The 19850-nt window shown below is 40.7% G+C and overlaps 1 protein-coding gene across 1 annotated transcript in view; it reads left to right on the top strand.

Moving 5' to 3' along the window:
* The first annotated feature begins 11340 nt into the window (after positions 1-11340).
* The window catches only part of DLEU7 (deleted in lymphocytic leukemia 7), a 51413-nt gene continuing 42903 nt past the window's right edge, over positions 11341-19850 (top strand). Inside the window, 2 exon segments of the mRNA XM_059892318.1 lie at positions 11341-13209; positions 14667-15260. Coding sequence (XP_059748301.1) covers positions 11359-13209; positions 14667-15260 — 2445 coding nt within the window. The 5' untranslated portion in view covers positions 11341-11358.

Below are 19850 nucleotides of genomic sequence, written 5' to 3'. Positions count from 1 at the left end.
GGGGGATACGTGTCACATGAACTGCCTCTGAGCATCCACTTACCATCAGGAAGAGCAGGAGACTGTGAGCACATCCCCAGCACCTCTTCCACTGTCCAGGAACACTCCTGGCTTCTCCAGTGGTGGGTGAGGCTGGGTGCTGTGCAGGGCAGCACAGATGCCAAAGACTGCAGGAAAATAATTTGAAAATAACTGTCACTCATTGAGTGAGGAGCGGTTGTACCAAGATGCTAATCTTTACTTATTTTTGATTTAAGCTTAATGATGATAGGCTATAATATTTCAATCTATACATTACAGTCAGGTGTATCTGCCTGCTCTAACGATTAAGGACTTTAAAACCTTTGTGGAAAGCATTACCTTGATAGGTATTTGGCTGTAGGCTTACCCTAAGTACTCTTATCCTAAAATGATTTTTTTTAAGTGTATTTATTCATAAGGTAGAACATAACATTAAGAGTATCCCTACACCTTATTTTAGAAAAGGAATCTCTGTTTTATAGTATTTTATTAAATGGATAATTGACACTCAGATGTGGAACTGCCAGGTTGTAGGTTACGTGTGCCTTCAAATTTATTGTTGTAGTTGTTGTTTAGTCGCTAAGTCATGTCTGACTCTTTGTGACCCCATGGACTGTGGCCTACCGGGCTCCTCTGTCCGTGGGATTCTCTAGGCAAGAGTACAGAGTGGGTTGCCAGTTCCTTCTCCAGGGATTGAACCCATGTCTCCTGGAGTGGCAGGGCAATTTTTAGTTACTGAGCCACTGGCAGCAGTAAATTTTTCAAAGTTAATCACTTTGCAATTCACTCTTTTTAAGAGTTCTTTTTCTCTCATGTCCTTATCAACATTCTGTGTAGTTAGATTCAAATATTTTCCTTGCCAAGCCAGTGAGTGTAAGGGACCGTCTCAATGTTTCTTCATTTTTAAGTTCTCTGATTATTGGTGAGACTAACTATCTTTTCACATGCTTACTGGCTATTCAAGTTTATTCTTCTATAAATTGCCTATTCACATTCTTTGCCCAGTTTTTCTATTTTCACTTTTAATTATGGATTTCTTGGAATTCTTTACATAACAGTAGTTGTCTGCTGTGTGCTATGCAAATATCCTTCCATGTGTGTGGCTTTTCTACCTTGTATAAGGTATTGTATGAGGATTTTTTAAAGTTTAAGATATTTAAGTTTATTTTTTTTATAGTTTATGTTATTGAATCTTATATAGTAATAACTATATTACAATACCATAAAGATATTATTTTCTATTTTTTTCCAAACTTTTACAATATTGCATTTTTTTTAAATTTAGGTTTTTCATCTATCCGAGCTGCCAAATTTCCCAAGACTACTAATTATAATGCTGCTTCTGTCATATGCCAAATGTCTACATCTAAGTTAAGTTAGTAGGCTTCTCTTTCCTTGGTATCCTGAGGTTTCACGGTGATGTGTCTAACTATGGTCCTCTGACTTTCATTCAAGAGTGAGGGCAAAATAGACTTTCAGAGCAACAAAGCCTGAGAAATCGACTAGGTCCTTGTTGTAAGAGCTACTGAATTATGTTCTTCAGGAAGCAGAATACTGAAACCAGATGAGAGAATTGGGAGGTAAGAAGCAATACATCTTTGCTTTATTTGGCAAAGGTGCAAATAAAACAAAACAAGCTCTGACTACCAAACAGTAATCATTATACATGTTGGCTATTCTAAGGGTTATTTAACAGCCAGTTTCTTCTTAACTGTATCATAAAAGGGAAGAAAGGGAAAGGCAGAGAAAAATCACAAAAACAGTATATAGAAGATGGAAGAGTTTTGAGATATCTGTGCAGTTAAGAACAGTTTTATGCTTTCCTCTCTTTTTTACACTACGTTAATTAGTGAAAAAATCATGTATTTTTGAAAATGTTGATAATTTGCAGATTTTTTAGTTTGAAATAGTAGGTACAATAGTACTTGAATAGTACTTAGTTTGAAAAGCATCTTACAATGTTATTTTAAGCTTTAGAAAGTAAGTAAATTTCCAAAAGCTAGGAGAAACACAAGTATCCATCAATGGGTGAATGGATAAACAAAATATGGTATATACACATAATAGAGTATTTTTCAGTTTTTAAAAAGGAAATTCTGACATATGTTACAACATGGATAAACTTTGAGGACATTATGCCAAGTAAAATAAGCCACTCCTTAAAAGACAAATACTGTGTAATTCCACTTGCGCAAGGTACCTAGAGTAATCAAATCCATAGAGACAGAACGTAAGTGGTGTTGCCAGTGATGCAGGGGGAGGAAACGGGAGTTTTGTTTAATAAATACAGACTTCCAGTTTCACAAAAGATGAAACAGTTCTGGAAATGGGTGGTAATGATGGTTGCGCAACAACATAAATGTACTTAATGCCACTGAAATGTACACTTGAAACTGGTGACGATGGTAACATTTATATGTGTATTTTAAGACAATTAAAAAATAATGCAAAGAAACAAGTAAAATTATCTATCTGTTTTATATGTGTTCAGGGGTGATAGTATTTCTGAGACAGGAGTCAATTGCTTTTTCAAGCTTCTAACACACCAAGTTCAGTCTGGTGGGGTCATGGGTCATACCTTATTCACCTCTCACAGTGCCAAATCTGATCAGTCCCTACTCAATTGTTAGGAATCAATTTTCCTAACACCTCAAGAATCTTTTCCCCTCTCTCAATTAGCACTCCAAGACTCAGGTCAAGACCTATCATTTCTTACTTAAATTAACACAATAAAATTGTAACCAGTCTGCCTGTTACCATCTATTTTCCATATTTCAAGCTGAGGGATTTTCCAAAAGTATGTATCTGTTTAAAAAAAGAAGGAGGGGGAAAAAAATAATGGATGAGGAGAAGACAGTGATTAAACAATGTGACATAAGGCAGAAACCTTGAAAAAAGTAAGAATATACAGCCTGAGAAACAGCTGACAGGAGAGAGAGAATAAGTTGTGGAGACAGAAGCCTGATGACCAGAGGTTAAGAATAAAATGAAGAAAGTAAAATTAAATTACCTGTCTGCCTAGAATTCTCTCTGTCTGTCTGCCTGGCAGACATTTAGTCTTTGAAGACCAAATAAACGACATCTCTTCTGCAAAGCCTTCCTTAACAGCTTCAGGAAAAGTTGCAAGTTTCTCTTTCCCCACATCAGAGTCCCTTGTCCATGCTTTTACTACGGATTGTGCTTGCTCAGTCAGTCAGTCGTGTCCAGCTCTTTGTGACCCCCATAGGCTTAGCCAGTCTCCTCTGTCTATGAACATTTCCAGGCAAGAATACTGGAGAGGGTAACCATTTTCTTTCACAGGGATCTTCCCGACCCACAGATCAAACCCGCATCTCCTGCATTGCAGGCAGATTCTTTATCACTGGGCTACTGGGTATGAGATTTATTAAATCCTTTTAATTATTTTTTCATCACTTTCTATAACTAGACTGAGCCCTTGGAAATAGATATTATTTTCTATTTATCTTTGTATTCCCAGATCCTAGCACGATATGAACAACATAGTGTGGGATGAATGAATGAGTGGTGTTGAAAACATCTATAACTTAAATGATCTTAATCTAATTAATTCTTCTCCCACTCAGTGGAAAGCTACTGAGTCCACTGAGAATCTATCTCCCTGACCACCCTGAGGAAAATGGTCATGATGTATTGATATAATACCCACGCATAAGTCTCATCTTGTATTTGCATGATAGTCATAATTTATGCCCCCACTCCAGTACTCTTGCCTGGAAAATCCGATGGACAGAGGAGCCTGGTAGGCTGCAGTCCATGGGGTCGCTAAGAGTTGGACACGACTGGGCGACTTCACTTTCACTTTTCACTTTCCTGCATTGGAGAAGGAAACGGCAACCCACTCCAGTGTTCTTGCCTGGAGAATCCCAGGGACGGGGGAGCCTGGTGGGCTGCCATCTATGGGGTCGCACAGAGTCGGACACGACTGAAGCGACTTAGCAGCAGCTGCAGCAGCATAATTAATGCATAACACACAGCCTGTAGCCAGCTGTAGATCAACTAATTCTGCCCGGAGCCAGCCATAGATCAACACATTTTGTGCACAACTTATAATTTCTTGTAGAGAGTCTAATTTCAGCTCCTCTGCTCCCACCTTTTTATTCAAGCCAAACTCAACTGGCTACCTGTTCTTGTAAATAAAGTTTTACTAAAACACAGCCATGCTCACTTATTTACCTATTGTTTATGGCTATTTTCAGGCTGCAAAGGCAGAGTTGTTGGGTAGTTGCAGCAAAAATTGGATAGTCTGCTTAGTCTAAAACATTCACAGTCTGGACTTTTAGGGAAAACATTTGCCAACACTGATTTAGTTGATAGGCTAAAAATGTAAGTAAACATGATTTCATGTCTTATGTTAGGTGACTGGTATAATCTTTTGGTTTAAGCTCTTATTATTTATGCAAATTGTCTCTACCATGACATACATTTTTCCACTTTTCATAGTCTCAACTATTTAAGTAAAAGAAATGAATGCACTAACACACAATTCAGGATGTTTCTATTTTTAGGTTAGCTCTTCACCCACTGTTCTTCTCTATCATACACACATGATGCTCTGAAAATTGTAGATGAAAATTCATTTTAACTTGAATTACTAACTTCTGTTAAATTACACTGTACTGCTATATTAAGTGAGCATTATTATCCACATTAAATCTGTCACCAGTGAAAAAATTACACACAGAGAAGACTGTAATCCCCTTATTAGACTGAGGCCCCAGGGTGAGCCTGAAAATGCATAGAGGCCCTGAATACTTGGCTTTCCTTGTGGAGCTCTGACTCTGCTGAAAGATGTCTAGAAACTGATGCAGTCAGGCGGTTCGCTGTTGGCTACACATCTGTACAGAACTCAGAAGCATTGTTTATTCCAGCAGAGATCTGGAATAAATTATCCTTAATAATTTGGCTCCTGAAATAGCTGTTTCAAATGTTAGACTATGTGAACTTGAATATCATGGGAGTGCTCACATCTAAATTATGATCCTTCTATTGTTCCCAAAGTCTGCTAGGATCTTAACTGTCTTGGGACTTTTATCCCTGTATCACAAGGCCCTGATATATATCTCAGCAGTGTTTAATGGTTTTAACAATATTGTGTGTGTGTGTGCACTGCTGATATACATATTAATAATGTCTGTAAGCTTCAGCAATGTTTAGGATAGATAGATTAATATAGATATAGATACATACTGAAACCATGTTGATAGATGAAAGATTCAATATTAAGATGTCAGCTGTCTCCAACTGATCTATAGATTCATGACAATCTCAGTAGAAGCCTCAAAAGGGCTTTCTGTAGGAAATAAGAATCTAAAATAATCAAATTAAATGTGATAAATATGAACAAAGTTGGAAGATTAACACTACCTAATTTCAAAACCGAGTATAAAGCTCCATTAATCAAAATGATACAGTTTTGGCATAAAGATAGACAAAGAGATGATAACACAGATTAGATACTCCAATAATAGACTCTCACATAGATGAACAACTGAGTTTTAGCAGAGGTGCAAAAGCAATTCAGTGGAGAAAGGATAGTGTCTGCAACAATAGTGGAACAGGGCTGGAACAATCAGACATCTGTATTTTTTAAAAAAGAACTTTGATTCACACCTCACATCATATATACAAACTAACTCAAAATGAATCACATACATAAATGTAAAATTATAAATCTTCTGGGAAAAAAATAGGAGAAAATCTTTGTTACCTGTTACATTACATCAGCATTTACAAAGATCTTAGCTGCAATACCAACAGCATAATGCAAAAAAATTTAAAAATTTTAAGTTGCACTACATCAAAACAAAAAACTTCTGCTCCTGGAGAGACACTGTTAAGCCACAGACTAGGAAAAAATATAAAGTGTATATCTGATAAAGGACTTGTATCCAGAATATATACAAAACTTTTAAAACACAGTGGTAAGGGCAGAAACAATCCAATTAAAAACTGGGCAAAATATTTGAACACTTTACCAAAGAACATACACATATGGCAAATAAGCACATGAAAAGATGTTTTTACATCTTCTGGAAACACAAATTAAAACCATAGTGAAGTAACAATTATTAGAACGGCTAAAATTAAAAAGACTGATTGTAGCAGTGTTGGAAAGGATGTGGAAAAAGTGCAACTACTCATATATTGCTGGCAGGAAAGGAAAATGGCCCAATCACGGCAGAAAACTTCTCATGGTTTCTTAAAAATGTAAAACATACATTTACCTTATGACTCATTCATTCTACTCTGTGATGGTTAACTTTATGTGTCAACTTGATAGGGTCACTGGGAGCCCAGATATTTGGTCAAATATTATTCTGGGTGTATCGGTGAAGGTGTTTCTGGATGAGATAAATGTCTGAATCAGTACAGTAAAGCAGATTGCCCTCTCTGTTAAGGGTAGGCCTCACCCAATCAGTTGAGGACCTGAATAGAACTAAACGACGGAGGAAGGATGAATTCACTCTCTCTGTCTAGCTGTCTTTGAGCTAGAACATTAGTCTTCTCCTGCCCTTAGACTTGGACTCAGACTGGAATTTACACCATAGGCTCTTCTGGTTCTCAGACTTTTGAACTCACACTGAAACTGTACCAATAGTTCTTTTGGGTCTCCAGCTGACTAACTGCAGATTTTAGGAATTCTCAGCCCTCACAGTCAAGGAAGCCAATTCCTTATAGTAAATCCTTTCTGTCTCTCTATCTACCTCTATATATATCTATCTATGTAATATCTATATAGATGTTTATTACATATATTCCCTTGGTTCCTTGGTTCTCTCCAGAGAACCCAGACTAATACACACTCCCAGGTGTTTAGCCAAGAAAAATGAAAATGTTATGTCTACACAAATACTATGTACAAATGATAAAAGCAGATTTATCTGTAATAGTAAAAAAAACTAGAAATAAGTCAAATATTTTCAGGTGAATATATAAACAGCATTTCTTATATATATGCAATTAAATACTACAGCAGTAAAAAAGGAACTCTTTCTATACACACCACATGGATGAATCTCAAAACCATAATGATGAGCAAAATAAGCAAAAGACTAAAGACTAAAGACTATATAATTCCATTTATATAAAGTCCTCAAATAAGATAACAAAAATTGACTAATGGAGGGAGTGTTGAACTGTAAAGTGACATGACCAAACTTCTGCGGGTGATGGGAATGTCTTATGTTCTGATTATGGTGCCAGTTTAACAGAGAGGTGCATCTGTCAAATTCATTAAACTGTACACTTCAAATGGATGTGGTTTACTGTATCAGATCAGATCAGATCAGATCAGTCGCTCAGTTGTGTCCAACTCTTTGCGACCCCATCAATCGCAGCACACCAGGCCTCCCTGTCCATCACCAACTCCCAAAGTTCACTGTGACTCACGTCCATCGAGTCAGTGATGACATCCAGCCGTCTCATCCTCTGTCGTCCCCTTCTCCTCCTGCCCCCAATCCCTCCCAGCATCAGAGTCTTTTCCAATGAGTCAACTCTTCGCATGAGGTGGCCAAAGTATTGGAGTTTCAGCTTTAGCATCATTCCTTCCAAAGAATACCCAGGGCTGATCTCCTTCAGAATGGACTGGTTGGATCTCCTTGCAGTCCAAGGGACTCTCAAGAGTCTTCTCCAACACCACAGTTCAAAAGCATCAATTCTTTGATGCTCAGCCTTCTTCACAGTCCAACTCTCACATCCATACGTGACCACAGGAAAAACCATAGCCTTGACTAGACGAACCTTTGTTGGCAAAGTAATGTCTCTGCTTTTGAATATTGAGAGGGTAACAGGCAGGAAGGCCAGGGGTCTCCAAATGGAGGAAATAGCCTGCAAGTGTCAGACATTTTTATCTCTCTTAAGCGGCAGGAGGAAACAAACTAGCAATATTTTTTCCTTCTCTATACAAATTTAAAGGGAGGTTTCTCTTAAAATACTGTGTTGCCATAATGACACCCGGCTTCGCCTGAAGTTAGCTATTCTCCAGTCTAGAGATAACCAATGCCTTTTTCTTATGGAAATGTTTGTCTTAAGCTATGCTAATGTACTATGCCTTTACCCCAAAACTCTGTCTCCAAGTCGGTTCCGCCTCTTGGCCCAGAACCTACTTGACAAACCAGTATGGATATTGTTCCCCTAATCTATGTAAATGAAACTATTTGTATGGTGGTCTGCCCTTCTTCAAGATTCAAGTTAATCATTTTATGGCCCAGGATAAACCATTTATCCCAAAATGCATCTTATGGGTGAGGGGCCTGGTGCCATTCTGAATTTTAAGACATTCCTTTCTTTCATTAACAGACTGCTAGTGACTATATAACATCCAGCTAAACACTAGCAGGGGGGTACTCTTTCTGCCCCCTTCTGATGCCTATGTCAGAAGCTTTCTCTATCTTCTTTATACTTTAATAAAACTTTATTACACAAAAGCTCCGAGCGATCAAGCCTCGTCTCTGGCCCCGGATTGAATTCTTCTCCTCCGGGGGCCAAGAATCCTGGTGTATTCGCGTGATTCAACAACAACCTTTCATCTTGGGGGCTCGTCCGGGATCCTTCAGGACAAGGTAAGGATGCTTGGAGCTTTAGTTCTTTGTTCTCTTAAGTTGAACACGTTTTCTGCTGTGCTTTACTAACTCAACCGTGTGCTTGTGTGAATGAATGGCATGCCCTGCGTGAAACAAGTAAAGAGCCCTGCTCTGCGGTTCCACGGTGATCTCATACGGCTTATGACAGAAACCTGTCGGGGCGTTATACCGACCTGCCAATGCCAAGAGGCACCCAATGTCTCCTTCGGGAACCGACCAGAAATGGGCAAAGCATGTAGACCGAACTCTCCTTTCTCGGTCAAACTTTTCGGTCTCTTTGACCATTTCATAACGCCTTGAGAATTAGAAGTACTAACCTAATCTATCGGATCATAGACTTTCAAGGGACTTGTGATCTATACTGTTATTGTGTACTGTGGCTTAGGTCCCAAACTTGGATTGGTAGTCAAGAAAGTGTCTAGCCTCGCTAGGAATCGAAAGTTCGGAAGCTAGATGGAGCTCTAGCTCCCAGAACATCTCTGAGGTTAAAGGTTACTCAGATTGGGACTGCGATGGGTTTTTTTTTCTTTGGTAATGCCGGCTCTTAGTGGATCAGAGGAGGCTGTTATACTGGTGTGGTGATGCTTGGAAAGAACATCTCAGTTTTATGTTCGCGTCGGTCTTATTGTGGTCAGGAAATACTCAGGGTCGTGCACAGGCACTCAGGTGACGAATGTTTCCCACAATGGTCTTAGCTTGGGAGGCATTCCGGGAGGTTACTCTGATTCACCCCGGGTGACATCAGAGGCAAGCAAGGTTAAGGGTGAAGAGCTGGACGTCAAGTAGGGATGCTATCAAGTCTACCCCTGGTACATCCCCACCCCGTCTCGGTGGTAGAACCGGGAGGGACGAGTACGGCCCCTGCGTCGGTAAGGGACAGACTAAGTCCGACCAGGAAGGAAAAGCTTTTGGTGTAACGTCTGTCTACACCCCCATCTAGAGCAGGGAGGGACGCCTCCGGTAGAAAAATGGCGCTGGTCGCTTTTTTTCTCTCTTACAGATGGGAGCTAACAATTCCAGCCTCACTCCTTTGAACTGTATCCTGAAAAACTGGGATAGATTTGATCCCCAGGGCTTAAAGAAGACACACCTGGTCTTCCTATGTGATACTGCATGGCCACGGTATCCGTTGGAGGACGGCGAACGGTGGCCAGTTGGAGGGTCTCTTAAGTATAATACTGTTCTACAATTAGACCGGTTCTGTAAGGAACAAGGGAAATGGGTAGAAGTAGCATATGTGTTGCCCTTTTTCTCTCTGCGAAATATGCCAGACTTATGTCCTAAGGGTATAGATTTGGGTGTGAAATCTTCAGCTCCTCCCTATCCTCTTCCTTTGCCCCCGTACCTGGGACTCCAAACTGGGATTCAAACTGCCCACATGGAGGTCCAAACAACTCCTGTCTCAGTACGACCTCAGACTACTCTGGTTTCAGTAGAAACTCAGACCATCGAAGTAAACGATGAGATGGAGGACAGGAGACAAAGAGAAGAAGAAAAACAGGTTTCTCCAATCTATCCCTGGGATCATATGCGCAGAGCAGCCAGAGAGACTGAGGAACAGCCACACAAGCTGTTGCCTCTTTATGAAACACCCACCGGGAGAAATAATCAGTCTGTGAGAGTTAATAAGCCTTTTTCTTATCAAGAAATACAAAGAATCAAGGAGGATCTGGGAGACTATTTAGAGGACCCAGAAAAATATATCAGAGCTTTTAAAGGTGTTACTCTGCTTTATGACCTCACTTGGAAGGATGTGATGTATATCTTGGGACAAACGCTGACTCCTGAGTCAAGGACTCGAGTTTTGGGAAAAGCGGTTGCTTATGGAGATGAGTGGCTTGGTAATGAATCAGTAGGGAAGAGAGAAAACGAGATAGCGGCCCTCCCCACTGGGAATCAGGCGGTCCCAACTATAGAACCAGACTGGGACTACAACACAGCTAAAAGAAGATGGGATCAGAGTCATTTTGTTAGATGTATTCTTGAAGGACTTAGGCAGGCGCGTTCTAAGCCTTTAAACTATGGCAAATTGGCAGATATAGAACAGGAAGAGAAAGAAGCTCCTGGTAAATTCCTAGATAGACTGAGAGAAGGCCTTCGCAGATTCACTGAGATTGATCCCGAAAGTGAAGAGGGAAAAGTGATCTTAAAGGATAGATTTCTCACTCAGTCGGCTCCAGATATCCGCCGTAAGCTATTAAAACAGGCGTATGGACAAAATCAGTCTTTAGATACTCTGTTACAACTGGCTCAGACAGTCTATTATGGTAGGGAATATGAGGAAAAGAAAAAAAGGCAAAAAAAGACAAAGAAAAAGGCGGAAGCCTTTGCCATGGCTATGAAAAACGTTCTTAAACAGCCTGAGAAAAATGCCCAGAGGGGCCCAGGTGAAAAGGGATGGGCTTGCTACTGCTGTGGAAAGGAGGGGCACCTCAAGCGGGATTGCCCTCAGGCATCTAAGCCGCCCCCGGCTCCATGTCCGGTCTGCAAAGGACCACACTGGAAGAGAGACTGCCCCCAGAGGCGTAGGTCTCCGGGGTCAGACTCTCAAGACAATCAGGACTGAAGGTGCCCGGGGGTCCCCACACAAGCTCCCGTCCTAATTACACCTGAGGAACCCCGGGTATTAATAGTTGTGGGGGGCCAATCCGTCGATTTCCTTTTAGATACTGGGGCAACTTATTCTGTGCTTACTGAAGCCCCTGGCCCACTTTCTTCCCTATCCGCTTCCGTAATGGGACTGTCTGGACGAGCCAAAAGGTATTATTTCAGTTATTCTTTATCTTGCAACTGGGATTCTGTGCTGTTTTCACACGAGTTTCTGATTGTGCCAGAATCTCCCTCACCCCTTTTGGGAAGAGATATACTGAGCAAGGTCCATGCCTCTGTTTTCATGAATATAGAGCCCTCCCTTTCTCTCCCTTTAGTTGAACAAAATGTAAATCCTAGAGTATGGGCTGATGGAAAATCTGTGGGTCGAGCACAAAATGCTATTCCGGTAGTTGTTAAGCTCAAAGACCCACACGTATTTCCACATAAGAAGCAGTATCCACTGAAACCTGAAGTTAAGGAAGGGTTAAAACCCATCATCGAAAATTTAAAAGAACAGGGACTATTAATTCCCTGTAACAGTCCTTGCAACACTCCTATTTTGGGTATAAAGAAATCAAATGGTAAATGGAGACTAGTTCAAGATTTACGAATAATAAATGAGGCTGTAGTTCCTTTACACCCCGTGGTGCCTAATCCTTATACTCTATTGTCTGAAATTCCTGAACGGGCCAAATATTTCTCAGTAATTGATTTAAAGGATGCCTTCTATTCAGTGCCTTTGGCGGAAGAAAGTCAATTCCTATTTGCCTTTGAAGACCCTACGCAGCCAGCTTCTCAGTTAACCTGGACAGTTTTGCCCCAGGGATTTCGTGACAGTCCTCACTTATTTGGACAAAGTTTGTCACGGGATTTACAAAACTTTAACAGCTCTGAAGCAGTGGTGTTACAATATGTAGATGATATTTTGCTCTGTGCTGAGACAGAGGAAGCTTGTTCGCGAGCCTCAGAAGATTTCTTAAACTTTCTGGCAGGCTGTGGTTACAAGGCATCAAGAGAAAAGGCTCAGCTTTGTCAACAATCGGTTAGATATCTGGGCCTAATCATATCAGAAGGGACTAGGGCCATAGGCCCTGAGAGAATTAAACCCATACTAAATCACCCCCTACCTATGACTTTAAGACAATTGAGAAGATTTTTGGGAATCACAGGTTACTGTCGCATTTGGATTCCGGGTTATGGGGAACTTGCCCGGCCTTTATATAAACTTATAGCTGAAACTCAGCAGGCCCAAACTGACAAACTGGTTTGGTCTCCAGAAACTCAAAAGGCTTTTAAGGTTCTTCAGACTGCTCTCCTGCAAGCTCCAGCTCTGAGCTTGCCCACAGGGTCAGAATTTAATTTGTTTGTCACTGAAAGAAAAGGTGTGGCATTGGGAGTTTTGACACAACCCCGAGGGCCTCACCAACAACCTATTGCTTATCTAAGCAGAGAATTAGATGTAGTTGCATGTGGGTGGCCCCACTGCCTAAGAGTAATTGGGGCAACGGCTTTATTAGCACCTGAAGCTTTAAAAATAATTAATGGACGAAACCTTACTGTACTGACTTCTCATGATGTGAGTGGAATCTTAAATTCTAAGGTTAATATTTGGATGACAGACAGTAGGCTTCTTAAGTATCAGTCATTGTTGTTAGAAGGACCAGTAACTAAGCTTAAAGTTTGTGGAAATTTAAATCCTGCCACTTTCCTTCCTGAGAAGGAAAATGAAACACCTGATCACGATTGTTCTCAACTCCTAACTTTAAACTATGCAGCTCGGGAGGATCTAAAAGATACCCCATTAGACAATCCTGACATGGAAATATTTACAGATGGCAGTTCTTTTGTTCAGGATGGAAAGCGTAAAGCAGGTTACGCCGTGGTGACTGCTGAACAGGTTTTAGAAGCAAAATCTCTCCCCCAGGAAACTAGTGCTCAGTTAGCGGAGCTTGTGGCCCTGACCCGAGCTCTAGAGTTAAGCAAAGGGCAGCGGGTAAATATCTATACAGATTCTAAGTATGCTTATTTGACTTTACATGCTCATGCTGCAATATGGAAAGAGAGACACTTTAAAACAGCAACAGGAGAACCTATTAAGCATTTCAGAGAGATCGAGAGACTTTTAACTGCTATATATTGTCCTAAAGAAGTAGCTGTTATGCACTGCAAAGGGCACAGCAGGGATGGGAGTAAAATAGCCGAAGGTAATCATCTGGCTGACTGTCAAGCCAGAAAAGCGGCACTTTACGAAACCCCTTCACTACAGACGCCTTTGATCTGGACAGGTCCTGTGGAACAGGAAAGACCACAATATACTGAGGAAGAATTAGAAAGATATGAGAAACGAGGAGCAAAGATTACTGATAAAAGATGGTTACAGTCCGAAGATGGACGATTAATAATTCCTGAAAATGCTCAGTGGAAAATTCTTAAGGGTTTACATCAGAGTTTTCATTTGGGTGCTGAGAGTACTTACCAAATGGTTTCTCGTTTGTTTGAAGGTAAAAATGTAATGAAAACTTTAAAGAATATTATCAAAAGGTGTGAGATTTGTCAAAAAAAATAACCCAAAGACTGAAAAGCTAGCAAAATCTGGATTACAACGAAGTGGGAAGTATCCTGGAGAAGATTGGGAAATTGATTTTACTCATATGCCAAAAGCTAATGGATATTCTTGCTTACAAGTTTGGGTAGATACCTTTACTGGATGGATTGAGGCTTTTCCCTGTCGTAGTGAACAGGCTAAAGAGGTTATAAAGATTTTAATTCATGAAATTATCCCCAGGTTTGGGCTGCCACGGAGCCTTCAGAGTGACAATGGCTCCGCCTTTAAAGCTGCTGTAACTCAGGGGGTATCTAAAGCTCTAAGAATAGAATATCACTTACACTGTTCCTGGAGACCCCAATCCTCCGGAAAAGTTGAAAAAGCTAATGACATTATCAAAAGGCATCTGCGCAAATTAACTCAAGAGACACAGGACAAATGGATTAAAGTCCTACCCATAGCTTTAATGAGGGCTCGAACTACTCCAAAAAAAGAGGGACTGTCCCCCTTTAAATGTATTTATGGAAGGCCTTTCTTACGCACAGACATTGTTATAGACCCTGAAGCCTTGGAATTAACTAATTATGTAACTCAGCTCTCAGCTTTTCAACAGACGTTAACAGAGCTCCGGGAGAAGACTCCTGACCCAGCCTCCGAGTCAAGCAGGCCTCTATTTGAGCCAGGAACCGAGGTCCTCATAAAAACAGTGGGATCTGGGGGGCCATCCCTCGAGCCTCTCTGGGAAGGTCCTTACCAGGTTATTCTTTCCTCTCCCACAGCTGTCAAAGTGCCAAGAATTGATTCGTGGGTACATCATACTCGAGTTAAGAGGTGGCACCCTGACCAAAATTAAGTGACTTCATTTTATGTCTTTACTTTCTATGCTCTGACTTTGTACCTTTTAGATGGGCCTGATAACCTATGTGAGCTTACTTCTGCTGACTCCAAATATCCTGAGTCTGCCGTTGGATCCTCAAGACAATGTCTTCCTGTCCTGGGCTCACTCCTATGCTGCATTCCACAATCGGTCTAACTGCTGGGTCTGCGGAGCGCTCCCCTCTTCGTCAGTGGAAGGCTTCCCGTGGTGGACATCCCCACTTCAAGAAAAAGACTTTCTCCAAGTCTGTGAATACCTTCGACAACAATCACATGCGATGCCTCTTCGTCATCTGATGACATCTACCAACCCTAAAATGGACTGGTGCAACACTTTGTACTCTAACTATGGACATAATGTGACTTTTAATTTTGATTATACGTTGTCTCGGTTCAATGACTATTTTGCTACATATAAGGTAAATAGGTCTAGATCTAATGGCTTTTTACCTGACGTTTATCAAATATGGGATGAGGTTACATGGCTAACTCCTGAAAAAGGACGTTTAATATCTACTGCCTCTATATGCTGGGAACAAACAGAGCCGTCCCCAAAAGTTAGCCAACAACTTAATTACAATGATTGGAAACAAATGAGATATTTGTCTCGGGAAACATGCAATGTAATCATTCCCGTGTTTTCCAATCCCAGTTCAGGTTCTCCCTTTGTCTGGCCAGGCACGAATTGGGACTGGATATCTCAGTCGCGCTGGCTTGCTCCAAACGGAACTTATTGGATATGTGGCTCTTACCTATGGGCATGGCTTCCCCCTGGTTGGATAGGGAGATGCACCCTGGGTCTAGCCTTTACTCATGGCTTTATATTTTCAGAGCTTCCAGAAAAGCCTGCTAATTTACCCCACCTTAGAACTCGGTGGGCAAGGTCTGTATTTTATTGGTATGATTATTTGGCTGCAGCGTTTGTTCCCTCTTTGAGAACTACAGATGTTATGTTACGAGTAGATGCTTTGACTAATTTTACTCAACAGGCATTACAAGATTCTCAAAAGGCTATTTCAGCTCTTAATGCTGAACAAGCACAAATTAAAAAGGTGGTTTTACAAAACAGATTGGCTCTAGACATTCTGACAGCTGCACAAGGAGGAACTTGTGCCATTATTCATACCCAATGCTGTACATATATACCTGATATGAGTACGAATGTTACTCATTTTACTAACCACATGAACAAGATGATTAGGGCCATGGACACTCCTGAAGCCTCAATTGCTTCACTTTGGAAAACGTTAACTAATTCCCCATGGTGGACAACTATCTTAATTACGATAATTCTGGTTGTTTTGTTCTTGCTGTTTGCTCCCTGCATCTGTAATTGTATAACTGGATTTGTTTCTAGCCGCATGAAAGCTTTTAAGTTACAAATGGTTGCTCAAACTCCTGCTACTACTGTAGCTACCTCCAGCTACTATTTGGGGCCCCTGGATCAGATATCCTCAATATGAAGATTAGGAGAATATGTTGCCTCACCAATTTAGGGACAACGCCCCTTGTCAGCTCAGAAGTAGTTATGGAATGAGAACGACGCCCCTTTTCCCTAGGCAACATAATTCTCCTAAAAGAAAAGGGGGGAATGAGAGGGTAACAGGCAGGAAGGCCAGGGGTCTCCAAATGGAGGAAATAGCCTGCAAGTGTCAGACATTTTTATCTCTCTTAAGCGGCAGGAGGAAACAAACTAGCAATATTTTTTCCTTCTCTATACAAATTTAAAAAGAGGTTTCTCTTAAAATACTGTGTTGCCATAATGACACCCGGCTTCGCCTGAAGTTAGCTATTCTCCAGTCTAGAGATAACCAATGCCTTTTTCTTATGGAAATGTTTGTCTTAAGCTATGCTAATGTACTATGCCTTTACCCCAAAACTCTGTCTCCAAGTCGGTTCCGCCTCTTGGCCCAGAACCTACTTGACAAACCAGTATGGATATTGTTCCCCTAATCTATGTAAATGAAACTATTTGTATGGTGGTCTGCCCTTCTTCAAGATTCAAGTTAATCATTTTATGGCCCAGGATAAACCATTTATCCCAAAATGCATCTTATGGGTGAGGGGCCTGGTGCCATTCTGAATTTTAAGACATTCCTTTCTTTCATTAACAGACTGCTAGTGACTATATAACATCCAGCTAAACACTAGCAGGGGGGTACTCTTTCTGCCCCCTTCTGATGCCTATGTCAGAAGCTTTCTCTATCTTCTTTATACTTTAATAAAACTTTATTACACAAAAGCTCCGAGCGATCAAGCCTCGTCTCTGGCCCCGGATTGAATTCTTCTCCTCCGGGGGCCAAAAATCCTGGTGTATTCGCGTGATTCAACAACAACCTTTCAATATGTTATCTAGGTTGGTCATAACTTTCCTTCCAAGGAGTAAGCATCTTTTAATTTCATGGCTGCAGTCACCATCTGCAGTGATTTTGGAGCCCAGAAAAATAAAGTCTGACACTGTTTCCACTGTTTCCCCATCTATTTCCCATGAAGTGATGGGACCGGATGCCATGATCTTCGTTTTCTGAATGTTGAGCTTTAAGCCAACTTTTTCACTCTCCTCTTTCACTTTCATCAAGAGGCTTTTGAGTTCCTCTTCACTTTCTGCCATAAGGGTGGTGTCATCTGCATATCTGAGGTTATTGAGATTTCTCCTGGCAATCTTGATTCCAGCTTGTGTTTCTTCCAGTCCAGCGTTTCTCATGATGTACTCTGCATATAAGTTAAATAACCAGAGTTACAATATACAGCCTTGACGTACTCCTTTTCCTATTTGGAACCAGTCTGTTGTTCCATGTCCAGTTCTAACTGTTGTTTCCTGACCTGCATACAAATTTCTCAAGAGGCAGATCAGGTGGTCTGGTATTCCCATCTCTTTCAGAATTTTCCACAGTTTATTGTGATCCAACAGTCAAAGGCTTTGACATAGTCAATAAAGCAGAAATAGATGTTTTTCTAGAACTCTCTTACTTTTTCCATGATCCAGCGGATGTTGGCAATTTGATCTCTGATTCCTCTGCCTTTTCTAAAACCAGCTTGGACATCAGGAGGTTCACGGTTCACATATTGCTGAAGCCTGGCGTGGAGAATTTTGAGCATTACTTTACTAGCATGTGAGATGAGTGCAATTGTGTGGTAGTTTGAGCATTCTTTGGCATTGCCTTTCTTTGGGATTGGAATGAAAACTGACCTTTTCTAGTCCTGTGGCCACTGCAGAGTCTTCCAAATTTGCTGGCATATTGAGTGCAGCACTTTCACAGAATCATCTTTCAGGATTTTGAATAGCTCAACTGAAATTCTATCACTTCCACTAGCTTTGTTCGTAGTGATGCTTTCTAAGGCCCACTTGACTTCACATTCCAGGATGTCTGGCTCTAGGTTAGTGATCACACCATCGTGATTATCTGGGTCGTGAAGATCTTTTTTGTATAGTTCTTCTGTGTATTCTTGCCATCTCTTCTTAATATCTTCTGCTTCTGTTAGGTGCATACCATTTCTGTTCTTTATTGAGCCCATCTTTGCATGAAATGTTCCTTTGGTATCTCTGATTTTCTTTTTCTTTTTTCCTCTTACTTTCTTTTTTTTTTTTATTTTATTTTATTTTTAAACTTTACAAATTGTATTAGTTTTGCCAAATATCAGAATGAATCCGCCACAGGTATACATGTGTTCCCCATCCTGAACCCTCCTCCCTCCACATAACATCCCTCTGGGTCGTCCCAGTGCACTAGCCCCAAGCATCCAGTATCCTGCATCGAACCTGGACTGGCAACTTGTTTCATACATGATATTATACATGTTTCAATGCCATTCTCCCAAATCTTCCCACTCTCTCCCTCTGCAACAGAGTCCATAAGACTGTTCTATACATCAGTGTCTCTTTCGCTGTCTCATACACAGGGTTATTGTTAGCATCTTTCTAAATTCCATATATATGCGTTAGTATACTGTATTGGTGTTTTTCTTTCTGGCTTACTTCACTCTGTATAATAGGCTCCAGTTTCATCCACCTCATTAGAACTGATTCAAATGTATTCTTTTTAATGGCTGAGTAATACTCCATTGTGTATATGTACCACTGCTTTCTTATCCATTCATCTGCTGATGGACATCTAGGTTGCTTCCATGTCCTGGCTATTATAAACAGTGCTGCGATGAACATTGGGGTACACGTGTCTCTTTCCCTTCTGGTTTCCTCAGTGTGTATGCCCAGCAGTGGGATTGCTGGATCATAAGGCAGTTCTGTTTCCAGTTTTTTAAGGAATCTCCACACTGTTCTCCATAGTGGCTATACTAGTTTGCATTCCCACCAACAGTATAAGAGGGTTCCCTTTTCTCCACACCCTCTCCAGCATTTATTGCTTGTAGACTTTTGGATCGCAGCCATTCTGACTGGTGTGAAATGGTACCTCATAGTGGTTTTCATTTGCATTTCTCTGATAATGAGTGATGTTGAACATCTTTTCATGTGTTTGTTAGCCATCTGTATGTCTTCTTTGGAGAAATGTCTATTTAGTTCTTTGGCCCATATTTTGATTGGGTCATTTATTTTTCTGGAATTGAGCTGTAGGAGTTGCTTGTATATTTTTGAGATTAGTTGTTTGTCAGTTGCTTCATTTGGTATTATTTTCTCCCATTCTGAAGGCTGCCTTTTCACCTTGCTAATAGTTTCCTTTGATGTGCAGAAGCTTTTAAGTTTAATTAGGACCCATTTGTTTATTTTTGCTTTTATTTCCAATATTCTGGGAGGTGGGTCATAGAGGATCCTGCTGTGATGTATGTCAGAGAGTGTTTTGCCTATGTTCTCCTCTAGGCGTTTTATAGTTTCTGGTCTTATGTTGAGATCTTTAATCCATTTTGAGTTTATTTTTGTGTATGGTGTTAGAAAGTGTTCTAGTTTCCTTCTTTTACAAGTGGGTGACCAGATTTCCCAGCACCACTTGTTAAAGAGATTGTCTTTAATCCATTGTATATTCTTGCCTCCTTTGTCAAAGATAAGGTGTCCATATGTGCGTGGATTTATCTCTGGGCTTTCTATTTTGTTCCATTGATCTATATTTCTGTCTTTGTGCCAGTACCATACTGTCTTGATAACTGTGGCTTTGTAGTAGAGCCTGAAGTCAGGTAGGTTGATTCCTCCAGTTCCATTCTTCTTTCTCAAGATCGCTTTGGCTATTCGAGGTTTTTTGTATTTCCATACAAATTGTGAAATT

This window comes from Bos taurus, chromosome 12 (assembly GCF_002263795.3).
Source record: "Bos taurus isolate L1 Dominette 01449 registration number 42190680 breed Hereford chromosome 12, ARS-UCD2.0, whole genome shotgun sequence".
Classification (NCBI taxonomy): Eukaryota; Metazoa; Chordata; class Mammalia; order Artiodactyla; family Bovidae; genus Bos; species Bos taurus.
The sequence above is the reverse complement of the archived record's forward strand: the minus strand, read 5'-3'. Positions and strand labels throughout refer to the sequence as shown.